The sequence below is a fragment of the Nomascus leucogenys genome, chromosome 4 (genome assembly GCF_006542625.1).
Source record: "Nomascus leucogenys isolate Asia chromosome 4, Asia_NLE_v1, whole genome shotgun sequence".
NCBI classification, from domain to species: domain Eukaryota; kingdom Metazoa; phylum Chordata; class Mammalia; order Primates; family Hylobatidae; genus Nomascus; species Nomascus leucogenys.
In genome coordinates this window covers 132349860-132372960 of record NC_044384.1, presented here as the reverse complement: position 1 = coordinate 132372960, position 23101 = coordinate 132349860, and the positions used below count along the sequence as shown (strand labels likewise).

Genomic DNA, 23101 nt, shown 5'->3' with positions numbered 1-23101 from the left:
GCATCTAGCTCTACATCTTGCTAATAGCAAAAACTCATTTTCTGCCTTGTAGAATGAACTACAACGAAGGCCTTGAGAGTCATCCCCTCATCTGATGTGAAGCCGAGGGTATCCCAGCTAACATTCATTATACTAGAGCAACTTCCCCCTCCTCCTACAGCTTCAGGGAGTTCGTGGAACCACTTGAAGCTCTTCCAGTATCCCCGCTCTCTGAGCTCATTGAAGAGCTCTTAGAGGTGAAAAGCCAGCAGAGAGACCGTTGTCATTGCCACTCTGTCAAGAGCCCGTTTTTCAGCATCTCGCTAACTGACATTTCCCATCTCTTTCTTCTTGCCGAAAGCCACTACTTCTTATGGTCACCGAGTTCTCTCTGTTCCCTCCTTTAAAGCTTTCTCGACTCTGCACCTCTCCTTTGCTTTCTTCTCTTTGTTTAGCTTTGAAGCCCCAACTGCTCACCTGCAGTTTGAGGATTTCTCTCCCCACCTGTAGCAATGCCCCTTTTCCCTAAGAGTTCCCGCCCTGCCCGTAGCCTATGGCCTCTCTGGAGGCTGTTCTGGGCTGTCCTAGCTGAGTTGCTGGAATCCCTCTGCTCTTCCTTTTTCTTCCCCTGGCACAGTGCCACTTGCCATCCTTTCTGGGCATCTTGCTCTTGCTGTCAAAAAAAATACCGACCGAGAACTACTTAGGTGAAGGCTGAGAGGCTGACATAATAAAAATATTATTAGTTGGCCTGAGAGAGTGTAATAAAAGGAGTTTTATGAGGTATGACAGCTTTCTAAAGTTAACGAACCATCTGGCATTACGTCAAACAGACGAAGAGCTTGCCAGGAGCTGGCACTGGTGCCCAGCCCCATTCGGGCACAGTGGGTTTGATCTTCCCCTTCTTACCTGGAGGCCACATTTGCTGTTTCTCCACAGTGAAAACAGGAATTCTTTGGTAGTGCAGTCTGAGTCTATTCCCTCTGCCCAGCATCTCTGTTTAGAACATACTGCAGGAGTGTCCACTGTACCAAGAAGGGTAGAAAGGGTCAAAAGAAAGCACGAGCCTGGCTTTGAGCAGCCTGCTTTGGTAATGTATCCCAGGGCCATAGTACAAAAGTCAACAATACATTGGACAGAAGACACCTTAATTGGAAACCTCCTTTGACTTAGTGTGAGAGGACAAGACACAATCCCAGTGTGGTGGATGTTTCACTCATCAAACAGGGCCCAGCACACACACCAGCCGGGTGCCCTCTTCCATGCAGTCAGCACCACTGCTAGTTTGGGGTCTTGACGAGAGGTCCACCTTTGGCCCACAGTTGCCCTGACAGACTCAGGGATGGTCTCTGTTGGCCTCTCCTAGGTACGCTCCACCTGCCCCCGGTTTAAGGGAGCATGACCGATGTGGCCGCATTTCAGGAGCGCTAGGATGTAATCTAACCTGGAGGCCAATTGTAAACAAGGGTTATTTAAGTAGCTTCACCAAGTATCACACTACCTGGTCATATTATCTTCTCACAGGCTGGTGTGAATCTCTGAGGCAGCCATATAAGTCAATAATAGGCTAGCAATGATAGCAGTTAACCTCTATTGAACTCCTGTTACGTGGCAGGCACTAGGGGAAGAACTTGGCACAGGTAGCCTGCCTACCCACAGCAACCCTAGGTAGTAAATACTGGTATTCCCATTTTGCAGATGAGGAAATTGAGTCTAAAGAGTTTAAGAAAGTTGTCCAAGTCACATAGCTCGTAAGTGGCAGGGCTAGGATTTGAACTCAAGGTGGTCTAAATCCAAAATGCCTCCTTATCTGAGGCAAGAGGATTACTTGAAGCCAGAAGTTTGAGACCAGCCTGGGCAACAAAGCAAAACCCTGTCTCTACCAAAAATTTAAAAAATTAGCTGGGCATGGTAATGCATGCCTGTAGTCCTAATTACTATGATCTCACTACTGCACTCCAGCCTGAGTGACAGAGCAAGACACCATTTCTAAAATAAAATAATAAATACAAATAAAATACAATATAAATAAAAATAAAATAAAATAATAAAACCTGCTTTTTACCCACCAATGAAGACTGTGAATGTAGTACAAATGCCACACCCTTGAACAGCTGTGGAATTCTGGGTTACAGGGAGATTGTTAGATTTAAGAGATTATGGTGTGAAGTGCTAGCTCTGTTACCCTAAAGGATAATGCAAACAATGAATGCTTTCTTCCAATTTCAGTTTCTTCATTTATAAAATAGGCACGTGCAGCCAGGTGCAGTAACACACCTGTAATCGCAGCACTTCGGGAGGCTGAGGTGGGTGGATCACGAGGTCAGGAGTTCAAGACCACCCTGGCCAAGATGGTGAAACCCTGTCTCTACTAAAAATACAAAAATTAGCCGGGCGTGGTGGCAGGTGCCTGTAATCCCAGCTACTTGGGAGGCTGAGGTGGGGAATTGCTTGAACCCAGGAGGCAGAGGTTGCAGTGAACCATGATCATGCCACTGCACTCCAGCCTGGGCAACAGTGTGAGACTCTGTTAAAAAAAAATAAAAAAAAAAAAATAAAGCACGTGCAAAAAACATACCCCTAATATTTTTAAAACAAATATATTCACTGAAGCTGCCTCTCACTGCCACCACTGCCATTGCTACCTACAGATGTTCCTGAGCAGGTGGAAGTTCTTTGTCTCATCTAATATATATATATTTTTTCAAAGACCCTAAATACTTTAGTGATGGAAACAGTAATCTATGACTAAAGATATTTGTTCAATCTGAATTTCTTGTTTGTGTGTTTGTTTGCAGAGAATGGCAAATCTGTTCATTGGAAGCTGGGAGCCGATAAGGAAGTCTGGGTGTGGGTGATGGGCGAACACCATCTAGATAAACCCTATGATGTGCTCTGTAATGAAATTATTGCTGAAAGGGCCCGGCTGAAAGCAGAACAGGAGGCAGAAGAGCTCAGGTATGAGATCTGCAAACCAACCAGAGACTTAAAGACTTTCCAGACTTTAGAAAACATGGCAAACACGCCTCTTGCTCACATTATCAGGTGGGAGAGTAGGGTTGGGTTGGAGGGTCACAAAAGTCAGTTTGGATCTCTTTGGAAGGTTGATTTAGATTTTTGGTCTAAAGACCTTTTGGATCTCTTTAGAAGGTTGATTTAGACTTTTGATCTAAAGTCTTTGATAGCACTAAAGACCTCATGAAAGTCTTTAGTGCTGTCAAATCAGCTGGTTCATCTCCCTGCTTGTCATTCCAGTTTTGATCTGTATGAGTGTGTGAGTTCCCCAGTGATCACCCGTGGCTGCACCAGAGTCATGTTAGAGCAATGCAGGCCGACGCAGCTGAGTATCAGGAACATATGTGAGAAATGCAGTGACTGTGCAAGCTTCAGGCTTTCCAAGGAGATCACTTAGATACAGGTGGCTGGATAATCAGGCTCTTTAGGTGCCTACACAGTGCAAGGTACTGGGAATTCAAAGAGAAACAGGGAGCTTCCAGTCTAGGAGAAGAAGGAGACATATGCACAGCTCACTGCGGCCAGTGCAGGCTGTGATTTGGGCTATAATTAAGGTAGAAACAGAAAGTTTACCAAGCATAGGTGGGAACCTATCATTCTGATCCACAAACAAGGTGAAATCTGAACTGAACCTTGAAAGGAGTGGTTTTCCAGCTACAGAAGGCCAGGAAGAAAGTGCAGGCAGAGGGCTTAACCACGATCCCTAGACTTGACTACGCATGGTTCTTTGGGGAATGATGAGGTCTTCTGATCATTTGGAATACACTTGGACAACTGCTTCAGAGGCCAGATTTAGGAGTTTGGACCTTATTCTGTGGAAGGTGAGGTTTTTCAATAGGGAAGTGATGTCAACTGCAGATGTAGGAAGGTAACTCGGAGGGAAACTGAGGCAGGTGATGGCGCTCCTCTGCTGGGTACCTTGGGTGCTCTGGGTGTCCTCCTCTGGCTCTGGGCAATGATGTTGACAGCCGTACTCTGAGATTGTGAAGTGGAAATTGGGACAGACATGAGGACCACAGTTCAGTTCCCAAGGGCTAGGGATGCAAAGCAGACTCTGGCACAGTGGATGGTGCATTGGACTTTCAAGGGCTGGGCTGCTGCCCACTAGTGCCTGTAACTTTAAAACTATCAATGGCCATATGAAGATAAAGGAATTATTTAATCATTGATTGGAAGGAGACAGTGTGTTCTAATAGGTTAACTTCTAAACCAGGAGTCGGGCAGACCAGGGTTCAGATCTTGGCTGTACCACTGTGTGGTCTTGGATGAATTACAAAATTTCTTGGAGCTCTTATAACAAAGTGAGGATGACAATGCCTTCCTCACAGGGTTGTGATGAGGATGAAGTTAACGTCTTTACACACCTAGCAGAGGGCCCAGGATGTTAGAAGCACTCAGTAAGTGGTGTCTGTTACTGTTTTTCACGTAATTTGAATGTCGACATATGCTTTGGAAAAGCTCTTCCTGTTGAAGAATGTTTTTTGAGAATTTCACTTTTGCCTCTCTTCAGAAAAACTCACTCTGAAGAATTCACCAATAGCTTGAAAACAAAATCACAGTACCATGATCTGCAGGCTCCAGATAACCAGCAGACTAAAGACATCTGCAAGAAAGTGGCAGAAAAGGAGGAATTGGAGCAAGGATCTAGGCCAGCACCAACCCTGGAAGAAGAGAAAATCCGAGTGAGTCCTTCCTGTCTGTAGATGTGCGGAATTTCATCATGGGGGAGAAAAAGCTATTGAGGCCACAGAGACTACTGTGGCTGAGTGTCAGGATCCTCCAATGGCTTTCTTGGGAGAAATGCCTCCTAACTTTAAGATCCTCCAGGCCGGGCACGGTGGCTCACGCCTGTAATCCCAGCACTTTGGGAGGCCGAGGCGGGCGGATCACGAGGTCAGGAGATCGAGACCATCCTGCCTAACACAGTGAAACTCCGTCTCTACTAAAAATACAAAAAAAAAAAAAATTAGCCGGGCGTGGTGGCGGGCCTGTAGTCCCAGCTACTCGGGAGGCTGGGGCAGGAGAATGGCGTGAACCCGGGAGGTGGAGCTTGCAGTGAGCCGAGATTGCGCCACTGCACTCCAGCCTGGGCAACAGAGTGAGACTCCGTCTCAAAAAAAAAAAAAAAAATAGATCCTCTTGCTCATGTCACTTGGGGGATTTAACTTCCATGCTACATCATGAAAAATAAAGCACCCCTATTTCGTGAGACTGAAAGTAACAAGCAAGAACGCTAGCAATGCAATTTGGCATTTTAAGATATTTTCAAGTTCTCCTCAATGCTGCCCCATTATATGTCTTCTGTTACAGCAGAGTTTGGCAAACATTTTCTGTAAAGTGCAACATACTAAATGGTTTAGGCTTTATGGGCTATGCCATCTTTTCACAGCTATACACAAATGAATGAGCATGGCTGTGTTCCAATAAAACTTTATTTTCAAGGACAGGCTGAGGGGCAGATTTGGCCTGGTCATGATTTAGATTACATTCTACTGAGTCTTCGCCTTTTTGTTGCGGACTCTAAACATCAGTGCCTGTTTGGCTTCATTGGCTCTGCCTGTGACTTGGGGGACAGTTACTTCCCCAACATAATAGAAATTTTATACTCAGAATTGGTATGAATTCTCTTATGGTTCAGGTGGTTTAAAAAACTCAAACATAATTTGCTGGTTGGATTATAGTTTGGGAGAACAATGAACTGTATTATGAAGTATCTTATTATTCTGCCAGGAATTTAATTACACTGAGAATTGACAGGGATTTGCAGTTGTTTGATTTCCGTTTATGTCTCCAGCCCTGCAGCACTGGCTGTGTGTGCTTTTGACTTCTTTGAGGCTATCAAATGGGAACACAGATATCTCCTGCCTCCTTCTAGGACCTAGTGAGACTCTGATAACTAACGTGGTCAGAGGTTATTCCACAGCAAAGCATGCTGCTGAGTGTCTCATGTAATCCTCACAATAACATGAACTAGAGACATCTGTCCATTTTACAGCTGGGGAAACTGAGGCTAGGTGTGGTTAAGCAACCTGCCCAAGGTCTTATTCAAACCCAGGTCTGCAGGACTCCCAGGCTATTCCTTAAATATTAACTACTAACTCCTTAATTCTTAACTCTCGTATTTGGTTGTGTCATTAATATGAGGCCTATGAAGAAACTTTTTATGAAGGGCTACAAATATGAGGCTCAAAATATTTAGGAAGAGAAAATTCTAAATTTGGTTTTTCATCTCAAGGTCAGCCCTGGGCATGCTCCCCACATCCTCAGTGAGGCCTCCATGCCTCCCCAGGTGTGCTTTGCACTCAGCATGTGTAACACCAAACTCCCCCATCACGGCTCCCCTTCCCACACCCCTCAAACCAAGAACAATAGCAATAACAAGAAAGCTCCTTCCAGACTATTAATTATGCAGCTGAGTGCGGTTGCTCACATTTGTAATCTCAGTGCTTTTAGAGGCCGAGGCAGGAGGGTCCTTTTTGAGGCCAGGAGTTCCAGACAAGCCTGGGCACAATCCTGCAGAGTTAGTGAGACCCCCGTCTCTACAAAAAATAAAAAATAAAAAATAGCCAAGCATGGTGGTGCATGCCTGTAGTCCTAGCAACTCAGGAGGCTGAGGCAGGGGGTCGATTGAGCCCAGGAATTTGAGGCCACAGTGAGCCCTGATTATACCACTGTACTGTAGCCTGGGCGACCGAGTGAGACCCTGACTCTTAAAAAAAAAAGTATTAAGTATGTATGCTTATCTTTGTGCTTGAATTACAGTACTTTTTTTAGACCTTTTTTTTCAAAAGTAGGACAAAAGATTAAAATGGAAATTAAAATAGATACCACAGTTATTATTCTTTAACCATCTCATAAATATTATATTGCGAGTGGCACTGTTGCATTCCTTAGGTGCCTGCTAAACTGTCATATGGAAAGAGATGGGGGCAGGGGAGAAAGAAACATTTAGATACAAGGAATATGGAAATAGATGGCTGACAGGTTTTTATATTTCTGCTTTTTATCCTTCCCTGTGTCAGAGCAGATGTTGTCAGGGGCTCTTGTGGTATTTGCTGAAGTTCACTGTGACAGCAGGCCACACAGCGAGGAGGCTGATCTTCACAGCTAGTGTGCGCCTTTAAAGAGGTCGTCTGCTACCTCTTAGACAGCTGACTCGATGGTACATTATATTTTTATTGTAAGTTCTGTATATGTCACTACGGTGGCCTGAATATTTATCCCCCGAAATTTATGTCCACCTAGAACCTCAGAACGTGAGCTTATTTGGAAATAGATCTTTGCAGATGTAATTAAAGTAAAGGATCTCAAGATGAGATCACCCTGGATTTAGGACCCTAAATCCCATTACAGGTGTCCTTATAAGAGGAGAGCCGAAGGAAATGTGTACCAGTCTGTTTTCACGCTGCAGATAAAGGCATACCCCAGGTTGGGCACTTTACAAAACAAAGAGGTTTAATGGACTTACAGTTGTACATAGCTGGGGAGGCCTCACAATCACTGTGGAAGGTGAAAGGCATGTCTAACATGGCAGCAGACAAGAGAGCTTGTGCAGGGAAACTCCCCTTTATAAAACCATCAGATCTCATGAGACCCACTCACGATCACAAGAACACCATGGGAAAGACCTGCCCCCTTGATTCAACTGCCTGCCACCAGGTTCCTCCCATAACGCATGGGAATTGTGGGAGTTGCAATTCAAGATGAGATTTGGGTGGGGACACAGCCAAAGCATATCAGACAGAAACACTAGGAAGAAGGCCAGGTGAAGAAAGAGGCAGAAAGTGGAGTTATGCTGCCGCAAGATGGGAGCCACCGGAAGCTGGAAGAGGGAGCACAGCCCTGCACAGCCTTGATTTCTGACTCTAGCCTCCAGAACTGTGAGAGAGTAAATATCTTTTGTTTTAAGCCACGAAGTTTATGGCCATTCATAGCAGCAGCCCTGGGTAGTGAATGCAGTTACTTCTCATTGACTTTGTCAGAAATGTTTCATTATGCTACCCTAATTATTAAATAGTTATTAAAATGGAGAAGCAACCATTTTAGAGAGACAGACCCACTTTCTGGAAAACCAGAAATAATTTGAATCCGGCATCCCTCACTTCCTGGTGCTGTAACTTTTAGCTCTTGAGTTTCTCCCTCTATCAAAAGGGAATAAACAATCTATTTGTTAGGCAGAATAATGGCAAATATATCCACATTTAGATCTCTTGGACCCACAAACACATTACTTTACATGGAACAGGGGACTCTGCCTCTGGGACCAAGGTTAAGAACCTTGAGATGGAAGATTATCCTTGAATATCCAGGCAGGCCCAGCTTAATCGCATGAGTCCTTAAAGCAGAGACTCTTTCCTGGTCGAGGTCAGAGGGAGATGTGGCTATAGGATAATGATAAGAGACATGTGATGTTCCTGGCTTTGATGATGGAGGAAGAGACCATGTGTGAAGCAAGGAACGGAGGCAGCTTCTAGAAGCTGGAAGAGGCAAGGAATTGGATTCTCCTTGAGTCTACGGAAGGCACGCAGCTCTGTTGACACCTTGATGCCAAGGTTGGGTCTCTGACCTACCGAAATGTACCATAATTTGTGTTGTTCAAAAGCATTGAGTTTATTGTAATTTGTTACAGCAGCAGTGGGAAACCAATACAATCTGGTAGGATTTTGTGATGAGTAAGTGAGGTATCGTATTGATCAGGGTTCTTTAGAGGGATAGACATATATATGAAAGGGAGTTTATTAAGGAGTATTGACTCACACGATCACAAGGTGAAGTCCCACAATAGGCCATCTGCAAGCTGAGGAGCCAGGAAACCAGTCCGAGTCCCCAAAACTCCAAAGTAGGGAAGCCGACAGTGCAGCCTTCAGTCTGTGGCCGAAGGCCTTAGAGCCCCTGGCAAACCACTGGCATAAATCCAAGAGTCCAAAAGCTGAAGAACTCAGAGTTCGATGTTTGAGGTCAGGAAGCATCCAGCACAGGAGAAAGATGGAGGCTGGAAGACTCAGCTGGTCTAGTCCTTCCATGTTCTTCTGCCAGCTTTTATTCTAGCCATGCTGGCAGCTAATTAGATGGTGCCTACCCAGATTGAGGGTGGGTCTGCCTTTGCGAGTCCACTGACTCAAATGTTAATTTTCTTTGGCAACACCCTCACAGACACACCCAGGAACAATACTTTGCATCCTTCAATCCATCAAGTTGACACTCAATATTAACTATCACAGGTATTCAACACTGAGCACTTATTTCAGTGCCTCTAAACACATATCAGATATTTAGTTAGCTCACTTTCCTCTTCCCTGTAAATTTTCTTTTCCTTTTTTTTTTTCCCCCCTTTTTGAGGTAGGGTCTCCATCTCCCCCAGGCTGGAGTGCAGTGGTGCAATCATAGCTCACTGCTGCCTTGAACTCCTGGGCTCAAGCAATACTCTTGCCTCAGCCTCTCTAGTAGCTGGGACTACAGGCACAGGCCACCACCCCCAGCTAATTTCAACAATTTTTTGTAGTGATGGGATCTTGCTGTGTTGCCCAGGCTGGTCTTAAACTCCTGGTCTCAGGTGATCCTCCCACCTCAGCCACCCAAAGTTCTGGGATTACAGGTGTAAGTCACTGTGCCTGGCCCCTATATATTTTTCTTAGCTTAAATATATCAACAGTGGGGAGAGGATCCCAAGATTGATTGATTTACTCATAACATGTTTTGAGTACCCAATAGGTGCTAAGTGTTGAGGTTATGATACTGGAGTAAAACAGAATCACTGCTGTCATGACGTTTTAGTTGGGGAGGGAGAGAGAGACATCGCATAACATATAGTTTCAAACAATAACAAGTGCTGTGACGTGAGGGATAGGTTTCTGTTCACCCCAATTACATTAGCACTGGGGCAGCTCCAAGGAGCCAAGGATGGCTTTGCAGAGGACATGGCCCCTAGGGCTGGCAGTTCCAGCTGAGGAACATGTGGCAAAGGCTACGTAGCTGGAGGGAAAGCGGGGTTTGGAGGAGCCAAAGGGGCCAGTGTGACTGGAGTGCAGAAGCGGGGAAAGCATTGTGGGGGGTGGGGCAGGGCCAGACAAGACAGGGTCTTGGGGGCTACTTACGTGTTTTGACTCTTTTCAAGAATAATTGGAAATTGTCAGTGATTATCGAGCAAAGGGTTGAGCTGATCAGGTTTATATTTTGAAAAGGAGAGATCATTCTTGCATCAGAGAGGGTGGAGGAACAAGGTAGCATGACCCAAGTTTCTAAGCTTGGATGCCTGGGAGAATGAGATGTCATCAGGATGGATGGGCGTGTCTGGAGGAAGAGCTGATGTTAGAGGAAATGGTGATTCTGGTTGAGATGTGTCAGGATTTTCCAGGCTACTTGCAGCAGTGGTAGTGGTGGATACATACTGATTTTTTTCTTTTCTTTCTTTTTTTTTTTGAGACAAGGTCTTACTCTATCACCCAGGCTGGAATACAGTGGCACAATCATAAGCTCACTGTAACCTCCAACTTCTGGGCTCAGGTTATCCTTCAGCCCCAGCCTCCTGAGTAGCTAGGACTACAGGCACATGTCTGGCTAGTTTTTAAATTTTTTGTAGAGACAGGGTTTCACTGTGTTGCCCAGGCTGGTCTTGAACTCCTGGGCTCGAGTGATCCTCCTGTCTCAGCCTCTCAGAGTGCTGGAATTACAGGTGTGAGCCACTGCAGCCAGTCAGGCTGATCTTTTTTTTTTTTTTTTTTTTTTTGAGACGGAGTCTTGCTCTGTCGCCCAGGCTAGAGTGCAGTGGCACTATCTCGGCTCACTGCAAGCTCCGCCTCCCAGGTTCACGCCGTTCTCCTGCCTCAGCCTCTCCAGTAGCTGGGACTACAGGCGCCCACCACCACGCCCGGCTAATTTTTTTGTATTTTTAGTGGAGACGGGGTTTCACCGTGTTAGCCAGGATGGTCTCCATTTTCTGACCTTGTGATCCACTCACCTCGGCCTCCCAAAGTGCTGGTATTACAGGCGTGAGCCACTCCGCCCGGCCGTCAGGCTGATCTTATACATGTGATTTGGAGTTCACAACACTTTTTCTCATCGAGTTAAGTCTTTTCACAACACTCCTGTGAAACAAACAATACATTACCATTTCTTTTGTACAGATGAAGAAACAAATGTTCAAAGAGATTAAGTGATTAACTCCAGAATTACAGTTAGAATGCCCTCATTTTTGTATGTCTACTTTAATCCCGACTCTCATCGTAAATATGACATATTTAAAACAGAATACATCACTGCCCCCAGGCCTTCTCCTTTAGAGGAGAACTCTGGTTTCTGGTGAGAAACCAAGACTGGAGCTTTAGGATGCATCCCACGTGTTTCTAAAATGCAATTCAGATTTGCACAGTAAGGATTAAAGATTTCCAGATTTCCACTACAATTTATTTTAACTCTAATATCTAAAAGTATATTGTCATGTCTTCAAAATTGCATTGTGTACACAAGGCCCAACATCTGTTATAAAAAAATCTTCAAGCAGTTTTTATTGAAGTTAGTGACCACAATCCTTATCTGAGTAACTCTGGGGGGATTTAAACAAAAATCAGTCTTCCAGGATTGTAAACAATATTCAAGGGAAATCAGCTATAAATTTATTAAAGTAAAGCTGTTTTGTTAGATTTGTAGTAAATTTCCAATGAAAGGTCATCACTAGAGTCCAGTTGCTGTGACTCACATCTGTAATCCCTGCACTTTGGGAGGCAGAGGCAGATGGATCACTTGAAGCCAGGAGTTCAACACCAGCCTGGGCAACATGATGAAACCCTGTCTCTACAAAAAAACACAAAAATTAGCCAGGCCTGGTGGCATGTACCTGTAGTCCCAGCTGCTTGGGAGGCTGAGGTGGGAGATCACTTTAGCTGGGCAGGCTGAAGTTGCAGCGAGCTGCGATCATGCCTCTCTACTCCAGCCTGGGTGACAGAGCAAAACCCTGTCTTCAAAAAAAAAAGATCATCACTAGAAACTGTGCCCCATTTTCTAATAAAATACTCAAGACCTGAATCAGAATGCACTTCTTACCAGTCTGATTTAAAATCTCCCAAGGGCTGTGGAGAATGGGTGAAAATTAAATTCAACCCAAATATTGATGTGTATTCAGCATTGTAGAATCTCTTGTGGAGAATTCAGTTTCTTCTAGGAGGTAGTGCTTCTAGTTAACAGTGACCCTTTTTATTTGTACTGATTTATCACTTGCTGCCAGAAGAAGTCCAAATAATGGAAAAATATCAGGGTTGGGGTTGGGCATGAGAGTATTCAGTCTTATGCACGTCAGGGTACACTGGATTTCTGCACTGGTATCAGTAGTGTTTTTTCAACTCTGCTATGATTATCTCATGGAAGGAAGGATTGAAGCAAATATGTAGTCAGAGTCCCCTTTGAGCTTATGTAGAACTTGGGGTAAATCCTTCAGTTACTTCTTCATTATACTTTCTCTTTACTCACTAGTATTTTGAATAGGATGAAATCAGGTTCATAGAATGCCGAGGCCAGCCTCAAGGGAAGAAAGCAACACATGGTAAGAGGATAGCTGGAGCTTGGATGCTATTTGGTGAACCAGGAAGAATTGCCTTAGTGCTGGTCACTGAGATGATAGTAGTTAGATATAGGTAGCCCTGTACACACTTGGAAAGATGTACATTCACCATGTTACTTCATCCTCACAACTGTAGGAGGTGTGAAACAGGTATTTTTATTCCTGCTCTGATTGGGGGGATCAGGGCAATGGTTTGATTCACAGGTGGAGCTGGGTCTTCTACCTTATTCAGGTCCCTCTTATTATCTGCCCCAGGGAAGGTAATCACGTCTGTATCTTAACGATCACACTGCTGGGATTAGAGTTTTTGGGCTTTTCCCCTCCACTAGCAGTGATACTTTAAACGAGATATTCTTGGCTTTAAACAGAAAAGCTTTTTCCATAAGAAAACACGGAGAAAGGGAAAGAGGAGGGAGTCAGGGAACAGTGGAGAAATAGACAGGATTAAATCTACCTTCCCGGACGCCTTCAGCCAGTCTCATTCACCTCGGTGGTGTTTTTGCAGAGCTCACAGCTCTAGCACGCTGCTTCCGTCTCTGTGTGCCTTGTATTTTTAGAGCAGCCTCTCTGCCCTGCACTGCGAGAGGGTTGCATCTGTACTGCTGGGTTGGTTACCTATGCTAGCTGTGCAAATCTCATAACCCTCTGGAACCTGCTTTCTCATCTATCAAAATGGGGAATTAAAACCAGGTGTGGTGGCTCGTGCCTGCAATCTCAGCACTTTGGGAGGCCAAGACGGGTGGATTACTTGAGCTCAGGATTTCCAGACCAGCCCTGGCAACATAGCAAGACACTGTCCCTACAGAAATTTAAAAAAAAAAAAAAATTAGCAGGACATGGTGGCGCACACCTGTAGTCCCAGCTACTCCAGTGGCCAAGGAGAGAGGATCGCTTGATCCTGGGAGGTTGAGGCTTCAGTGAGGTGTGGTCACACCATTGCACTCTAGGCTTGGCTTCAGAGAGAGACTCTGTCTCGAACAAACAGAAACTGGGATTTTTAAAAAACTTGCCTTGTTTATCTCATGGGTTTTTGGTGAAAAAAAAAAAAGATGAGATAGTAAAAAATGACATGAGATAATATATTTGGAAATTCTTTGAAAACCGCAAATCCCGGTACAAATCTAAGGGGTTATTTCAACTAAGAGCACTAGAGATTGTCCTTCCCCTGTGTGACCGTCTCCTACCCAGGGGCTGCACACTACAGTGCCCAGCACTGTTGGGCTGGTTGGGCTGCATCAGTCATTCTCTGAGCAAATATCCATCAAGGTTTATTCTGTGTAATGATAGGCATTACAGTGCCACGAGGGAGGCGTAAGATGAGGTTTGCATCTTTCAGGAGTTTTAACCCCTGGAAAGAGCAGCAGTGACTGCGCTGTAGGGCAGGATTTAATCACGTTCTAGGAGGCCAGTGGCCTGTTCACTGGTTTGTGGAAGGCAGGGATGGAGCGGGTGGCAGAGAAAGGCAGAGAGGCCTGGGGGGAAAGGACTCTGCCGTCCTGGCTGGTGAAATGTCAGTGGTAAGAAAGCACAAAGCCTCGTGTGTTGGGGAGAGAGAATGCAGGGGAACAGTCTGATGGGGTAAAGTGCTTTGACTGGGGCGCAGAAAGGTAAATTTGAGTAGATGCTAACAGGACACCTTATGGAAGAAGAGTCAGGCTTGTTCCATGTATTAGTTTTCCCCATGTGTTATCTCCCAGCTCCTCAGGTGGGAAGTCTGACATAGCAGGACTGGGTTCTCTGATTAGGGTCTTATGAGGCTGAAATCAAGATGTCAGCCATGATGGGCTCTTATCTGGAGGCCCTGGAGAAGAATCCGCTTCCAGGTATATTTACGTTGTTGGCCAAATGAACCAGCGGAAGGCCCTGATTCCTTGCTGGGCATCAGCCAGGGGCCAATCTTTGTACCTGGAGCCACCTGCATTCCTTATGCTTTCCGAGTGGCCCCTCAAGCAATGGCAGATTGAGTCCTCCTGCTTAGAAGCTCTCTCTGACTTCCTCTTCTGCTGTCTCTCTCTGACTCCAGCTGGAGAAAGTTCTCTGCTTTTGAAGAGCGCCTGTGATTAGATTGGGCCCACAGTTAATCCTGGATAATCTCTTTTTAAGGTCCATAGCTGGTAATTAATGTCTGAGGAGTTCCTTTTGCTGCATAACATAACAGATTTACAAGTTCCAGATTAGGGTGTGGGCATCTTTTAAGGCCATGACACCTACCACACCCCTGTAGGCTGTCGGGTCAGTAGTGCAGGCCTGCCACCCCTTATCCAATACATCTGGGCCCAGAAGTGTTTCAGATTTCAGCTTTTTTCCAGATTTTTATAAAAGAAATACTGAGCATGTACTATGTAATATATAATGCCTCCCAGCAAGGTCTGGGGCAACACTCTGTAAACAAATGCTATAAATACCGTAAGTAGCCTCATGTTAGTTCAAGTTAGGATCCTCCCTGATAGGAGCTACATATTTTCAGAGCTTTTTGGAGTTTAGAATTGTTGATAAGGGACGGTGGGCCTCCGGTCCATTTTTGAGCTATGGTAATATAATGAAAGCAAGTGGTCAGAACTGGATTTTCATTTTGACTATGTCTCTGCAGGACTTTTGTTTTCTTAATGTATAAAATGAGAGACTTTTAAATTGCTTAGTGACCACAGAGCCCAGGTGCAGGTACTTCCTATGCTGCCCCTGCGACAGACATCACTAATCAATCGCAGCACTCTCTCCTGATGAGCCAGGACAGGACCTCATATCCTTGTCAACAGGGCTGCAGGCAGCCACATGGAGTCCTAGGAGTTAACGGTACAGATGGACTCTGTTTGCTGAGGTGATTTCTCAGAAATTTCACTCTAACTCTACACACGCAGATCTTAAAGCAACACTTGATGCCTGTATGACAGAAAGAATGTTTTTTTCCTGTCGCTACTAGCTATTAAAGAGGGTTGCCATACCGTTTCAATGAATAAGCCACACCACAAGGTCTAGACTTTCGTATTTGAGTAGCAGTCAGGCAGGGGTGTGATAGGAAACCCAGTGGTATGTGGCAAGGTCAACTCAATTTTATTTCTGTAAATAAGGCACAGATGATGTATTCTTTGGTCAAGTGGCATTCCTGAGCTGGTTTTCACTACAGCCCTCCTCTCCGAGACTCAAAACGTATCTTTTGGTCCACCTGGGTAACAGCTAATCTTCTCACATATAAAAATGTAGAGAGCTGTACCTTCCTGCCATGCAACAGTTTCTGTAGTTTTAACCAGAACACCAAACCACCCAATCTGTAGGTTTGCATTTGGATATGATTTTATACCAATGTAACCCAAGTTATAACTTCATTAGTAAATGGCTTCATTCAAGGAGATCGCTTGCAGAACAGTGGAAGACTTGCCCCAGTTCTAAAAGTGAAGAATTTTTGCTTCACCCTGATAGCCATGAGAAGCAAATCTTAGGAATCTGAGAATTGTTTGATGGCTGCTGCAGGCTTTGGAAACCTTAAGGTCCAGTCTCAGAGTATCTTTCTACACACGCATGACAATCTTTACAGAAGATTTTCTAAGGATATATTTTTGTTGATTTAAAATTTTTATTATACCAAATAAATATCCAAAAGTAAGACTGCCTGAATAAGTACCAGATACCTGGAAACCATAGCACCAACACAGTAGAAGATCTCTAGTTAGGGAATGGAAGTTTCAGTCCTTACAGGCAGCACCGATCCTTGGGGCAGTATCCTATAAGGCAGGCGCCCCTATCCCTGAGGTACCATTGGTCTGTAATCTGTTAGGAACCGGGCCACATGGCAGGAGGTGAGCAGCAGGCAAGCAAGCGAGCGAGCGAGCATTACTCCCTGGGCCCCGCCTCCTGTCAGATCATCAGAAGCATTAGATTCTCATAGGAGCATGAACCCTATTGTGAACTGCACATGTGAGGGATCTAGGTTGTATGCTCCTCATGAGAATCTAATGCCTGACGATCTGTCACTGCCTCCCATTACCCTCAGATGGGACTGTCTAGTTGAAGGAAAGAAAGCCACTGATTCTGCATTATGAATTTTGATGAGTATGTAATAATTATAGAAATAAAGTGCACAATAAATGTAATGCACGTGAATCATCCCGAAGCTATTCCTCTGGCGCCCCCTATCTGTGGAAAAATTGTCTTCCACAAAATCGGTTGCCGATGCCAAAAAGGTGGGGGACTGGGGCAGTAAGGGATCCGTTTCTTCTGTAGATGTTAAATTTAGCAACACCGACTCTTTACAAAGGAAGCTGATAAAATGTATGCATAGGAGAAAGCAGCTTGCCCAGTATTGTCTGATGAAAGCAGCAACAATTGCCTCCTGAAGTCCTTCAATTACAGGATGCCGTTCTCTCACCCCCAACCCACATCCTCTAGCAAGTATGTAGAGCAGTAAAATATGTTGTTCTTATCAGGAGCCCAGGCTTGATCCTTCGCATTCTTCATATGAAGAGTTGGAGGCAAAAGAAGGCTGTCTGGCTGGATTTTCCAAGCTGAGGAGGAGGCTGAAGTAACATCTAGATTAGAACTGAGTATATGGTTTTTATTCTGCAAAGCTGTTACCTTCTGTAAAATAGCTGGCTTGTCCTTATTTTTTGGCAGTGGTGATGCAGCTGAGGAACCTCTGAAGTGATGCTCTGCTTAATACTGAGTCAGTGTTGTGGTTCTCTGTGGATCACAGCGAACACGCAGGGTTACTGGGTGCCTACACTGAACTGGATGTGCTGGGGAATAGCTGGGTTTCTCTATCCTCCTACCAGGTTTTGAGACATACAGGTTCAGAGCAGATGCCATTCCCAGGCAAGGATGAATGTAATGGGGAGTTAATGGGACTCAGAGAAAAAGACAGTGGCATGCTGTGTGAACAGACTCACCCTACCTAGGGGAGTTTGGGTATGAACTTCGAGTCCCCTGCAGCTGAAGAGACCCTTAGAGACCCTCTACATGGACAGCCATCTGAATGCAGTGATGTCCCCCACCCCCACTGAGAGCTGTTCTGCGTGTGGTTGGGAGAATGGCAGACTCTGCCACCTGAAAGATAAGCTCCTCTGTTTCTCCACTTATATGTAATTTGCAGGCTTGGAACTCATTAATCAGTACTGACTGTCCTTGCCCCTGAAGGGGACCTTGAATCAAACTATATCTGCTTACTTTTACATTTTATCTCCAGAGAATTCTTCATTATTTTTACAGAAATGGCCTTCAGAGTGGGCCACACTGCAAAACAGGAGATTAAAAAAAAAAAAATTAGAACCAAACATCTGGGATTCAAAACATTACACACACAAAAAAAGAAGACCTTGCAGCTGGCAGATTAAAATGCCTTCAGCAAAAGTCTTCCCTGTGATACATTCTTTAACCAGGTGGAGTTACAGATGAGGCCTCTTAGCTCTCCACCTCCACCACACAGGCACACACATGCCACACATTGCATGCATACATGTGCACACAACACACGTATGCACGCTTTCCACACTGCCCCAAGGCTCTGATACCTGTTTTTAAGCCTGTCATTTTTCTATAACAACTAATGATCACAAAAACACGCCACTAAAATGTATATTTTAGTTGTAAACTTGACACTGAAACTATGGTGGTTTTCAGTTTTTGTGTGCATGTGTGTGTGTATTTTTAGAAACAGGATCTTGTGGTGTCACCCAGGCTGGAGTGCCAAGGTGCAGTAATGACTCACTACAGCCTCAAACTCCTGGGCTCAGGTGATCCTCCTTCCTCAGCCTCCCAAGAAGCTTGGACTACAGATGCATGCTCCCATGCCCAGCTAATTTTTTTATTCCTTGCAGAGACAGGTGTCTCACCATGTTGCCCAGGCTGCTCTGGAACTTCTGGGCTCAAGTGATCCTCTTGCCCATGCCTCCCAAAGTGCCGGGATTACAGTTCACTTATATTTTTAAGTGTTATTGTAACTCATAGTGTTATGTTTCCATGAGTAGAGAGCCCTTAAGTAGCAACCTGTAAAATGATTTTAAGATATAACATGAAACTTCCACTTAGATTTTCCTTCTTCTATACCTTTCTTTCAAACTAAAATTAAGAGCGCTGTCCACTCTGAAATGATCAGTTCTGTAAAACTGGACTTCATTGGTTTGCCTTTTAAAAGGAGAGATTCAGAAGAGAGTTACTGAGATCAGAACACATCTTTGAAAGAATAGAAAAGAATATGCTGAATTATTTCTAGGATTCTCATTCATCTCAAAGTGTTATTGCATAGCAACAAAAGTTTGTAGTTTTCTGTCACTTGGGCTTCAGGTTAAGAGTGAAAAGCAGTATTAGCAAAATAACACTTTAAGGTGATTTAAGCGGAGGTGAGTACTGAGCTTGGTGAGTAGGCTGGGTTGAGAAGCCTGCATCCCACCCCAGAGTAGATACCTCGTGCCTGGGGTTAGAGGAACCAGTGTGGCATTGCCTGGTTCTGACTGCAGACAGCCATATTGTCAGTCTCTGGAAGGCAAGGGGGTTCACGCCTTAGAACAAGGACCACCATGGTAAATAGAGATCATGTGCTTCCGAAACACAAGCTAGAATTTGGAGGATTGAATCAGATATAGAGACAAAAGGGGAATAATCCTATCCCAAGCTAGGGGTCATTTGCCGTGATGTGTATTCCATTCTAGTATACATGAAGGAAGCATTTCAATATAATTTTTGTGAGAAATAAAGCATTGGACATACCAGGTAAAAACAGATAAGTAATTAATTGTGCATATCTTATTAATTCAAGAGTGGAGCCCTAATCAGAGGGCTACACAATTACCCAAGTAGTTTCTGTGTAACTGTAATAGAATTTCATGGTAGGTAATTTGTAGAATAAAATCTTATATAAGATAGAATCACAAAATGCTAGCACCTTAAAATTCACTTAAGCTGTTGTGCTTTTTAAAAGCAAACAAATAATCAAAATTTCTAAAATAAAAAGCTTGATATAAATTAGAAAAGAGAAAAACATATTTCTAGTCTAAGGGTTTACTCAATTTTGTTCCCAACTTCATAATGTACAGCTGCATCGTGGGAGATACCAGCACTGATTCACTTACTGAACTCATTAAAAGTAGTATGCTAGATTCCTGAGTCAGGAGATTTGTTGACCACTTCAAGGTCAGTTGTTCAACCTCTCTGAGGCTAAGTTTCCCAATCCATAAAATGGACATTAAAGTAGCTACATGCCATTGGGTTAATGTGAGAATCAAATGAAATAATATACATAAAAGTGTTTTGTAAAGCATTACATATGATATGAATATTGTTTTCTATTATTATTTCTTGAGATAGAGTCTCATTCTCTACCTCCAGTGTTCAAGCGATTCTCCTGCCTCAGCCTCCTGAGTAGCTGGGATTACAGGTGCCCATCACCACGCCCAGCTAACTTTTATATTTTTAGTAGAGATGGGGCTTCACCATGTTGGCCAGGCTGGTCTCGAACTCCTGACCCCAAGTGACCTGCCCACCTTGGCCCCCAAAGTGCTGGGATTATAGGCGTGAGCCACTGTGCCCAGCCTATTATTTTTCTATTATTATTTGTAGTTAAGTTTTATGTTCCATTTCAGCAGGACTTCCTGTATCAATCATGTTTTTTTATCATGTTTTTAAGATTCTGAATATTTTCTCAATAATCCTTTATTATTTTATGCTTACCCTTTATATTTCACAATTCCTTTATTTCTCTTGCTTGTCTTTTGCTTCTTCATGGATCCTATTTCAGGCGTCTCCCTGGATGAGAATGTAAGAGTGGCCTTTGAAACTCCCTCACATGTGAATGCTTTGCCCAAGCAACCTGCACCAGCTCTGCATCACTGCATTTTCCAAAGATGTTGCTGCCCAGTTCTGTTGTTTGTGTGTTGCTTAATGGTGTTTTAGGGGATGGTGCAATAGGAGTGAGCTATTGTTCATCTAATATGACTTACGTTCTGTGCTCTAACATGCTCAAAATAAACTCGGACAGCAAAGACAATGTTTTTAGTTGTTGTTGTTCTTTATTGTTTTGTTTTGTTTTGTTTTTGAGACAGAGCGTTGCTCTGTCTCCCAGGCTGGAATGCAGTGGTGAGATCGCGGCTCACTGTAACCCTGACCTCCCCAGGCTCACGTAATCCTCCCACCTTCGCCTTCCAAGTAGCTGGAACTACAGGCGCGCACAACCACACCCAGCTAACTTTTGTATTTTCTGTAAAGACAGGGTTTCACCGTGTTGCCCAGGCTGGTCTCAAACTCCTGGGTGCAAACGATCTTCTGACTGGGCCTCCCAAAGCGCTGGAATTACAGATCTGAGCCACCGCAGCAGCCGACAATGTTTAGTGAAACGTGCCATAAAATCTCACATCATATTGGAGTCTGCTGTACTTTCAAGTTAGGGTATTCAGTAGTCTCTGTACATGGATTTTGCTTGGAACAATATTAGAAAAATAAGGAAAAGATTTGCTCGGGTTTCCATTGTCCTAATTGGTGTGTCAGTAAAATCACTCTACAAGGAGTTCGTACCATATTTTTGGCAATAAAATTTACTGTCCCGCTTTTCATCTTGTTAGTCTACTTGGCCTTAGGAAAATCTCTCCTGTCTCTATTATTATTCTTTATAACTTTATTAAAGCAGAGTTCCATTATTCTGCCTCTCCCGTTATTTTAGAAGCAAAAAGCTAAATCCCAGTGTGCTCAGAAACTTAATATTATAGTCATCATTGGGAAATTGCCTTTTTGTTTAAAATGGTGAAAAGAGGATGATCTGATTATTTCAATGACCTGGTTGGCAAAATGGGTGAGTTATAGACCACTGATTCTCAGAGTATTTGAATTCATTCTATCTTGATTAATAGTGAAACTAGATCTCGGCTGGGCGCAGTGGCTCATGCCTGTAATCCCAGCACTTTCGGAGGCTGAGGTGGGCGGATCATGAGGTCAGGAGATCGAGACCATGCTGGCTAACACGGTGAAACTCTGTCTCTACTAAAAATACAAAAAATTAGTAGGCGTGGTGGCGGGCGCCTGTAGTCCCAGCTACTTGGGAGGCTGAGGCAGGAGAATGGCGTGAACCCAGGAGGTGGAGCTTGCAGTGAGCCGAGATCGTGCCACTGTATTTCAGCCTGGGCAACAGAGCGAGACTCTGTCTCAAAAAAAAAAAATAAATAAATAAAAATAAACTCTTGGTTTTATGCTGTTAATTCTTCATTTTCATCTTTACCATAAAAATTGAGTCTTGACAATGTTCTGTTTGTTGGAGCTTTCTGGTTTATTTGGAATTAAAGGCACTTGGCATTTGTTTGACTGTACAGCCCTAGCATTATTATTATTATTATTATTATTATTATTATTATTTTGAGATGGAATCTTGCTCTGTTGCCCAAGCTGGAGTTCAGTGGTGAGATCTTGGGTCACTGCAACCTCTGCCTCTTGGGTTCAAGTGATTCTTTTGCCTCAGCCTCCTGAGTAGCTGGGATTACAGGCACCCACCATCATGCCTGGCTAATTTTTGTATTTTTGTAGAGATGGGGTTTCCCCATGTTGGCCAGGCTGGTCTTGAACTCCTGACCTTAGGTGATCCTCCTGCCTCAGCTTTCCAAAGTGCTGGGATTACAGGCCTGAGCCACTGCATCCGGCCTATAACCGTACTTATAAACAAAGGGAATATTAAGTTAGAAGCCAGAATCAACTGTTTCTCAAACCAGTTTAAATAGTGAACATAATTAGAATAATTCTTCTCATACGACAGACTCTGGGGGAAGCATATTTTGTAACCATGTAATATTAATGTTGTCAGCAGCATCTTTTTGTAACCCAGTTGCTTATTTAGATTTGAACTGCCATACTTCTAAGTTTAACTGTAGTTATTATTCTTCATACTATCTTTTGGCCAATCAGGTGGGGTACACCCCCAGATCCATTTGGGATCTTCACTGGTTACAGAGGGTTATTCTGACTTGATGTCTGCAGGAAGTCCACTAGCTTCTGATGTTATTAGCTTTCAGTTTTTCTTTTTTGGAAGCTTTTGCATAAATATTCATGGCAGTTTTTGTGTTTAAATAGAATAGATACGAGGCAGATAAGATTGCTTTAACTCTGCTCATAGAGCTCCAGCGGCTGTAAGAATTTCTGTAATGTGGCAGATGGATGATGACCGCAGTGGCTGTTATGCGTAAGAGCATACATATGTTCTTTCTGGGAGACCCTGAGGAAGGAGCAAGCTTCAGATGTGGAGATGACATGCATTTGAGTCCCTGTCCTCCTACCTATTAACAGGTCAACTTAGGCCAGGTGTGGTGGCTCACACCTATAATCTCAGCACTTTGGGAGGCTGAGGTGGGAGCGTCACTTGAGCTCAGGAGTTTGAAACCAGCCTGGGCAACATAGTGAGACCTCGTCTCTACTAAAATTAAAAAAGATTTAGCCAGGTGTGGTAGTGCACGCTTGTAATCCCAGCTACTTTGGGAAACTGAGGCGGGAGGATCACTTGAGCCCAGGAAGTCAAGGATGCAGTGAGCCCTGATCATGCCACCGCACTCCAGCCTGGGAACAGAGCGAGACTCTGTCTCAAGAACAAAAACA

General features: G+C 44.1%; 1 protein-coding gene across 5 annotated transcripts in view; it reads left to right on the top strand.

Moving 5' to 3' along the window:
• Nucleotides 1-23101, top strand: part of SH2D4A (SH2 domain containing 4A) — an 82356-nt gene that overhangs the window by 16664 nt on the left and 42591 nt on the right. For all 5 annotated transcript variants that reach the window (XM_030812285.1, XM_003256726.4, XM_030812284.1 and 2 more), the window contains 2 exons: nt 2778-2937; nt 4505-4676. In XM_030812285.1, coding sequence (XP_030668145.1) covers nt 2778-2937; nt 4505-4676 — 332 coding nt within the window. The remainder of the gene's footprint in view (nt 1-2777; nt 2938-4504; nt 4677-23101) is intronic.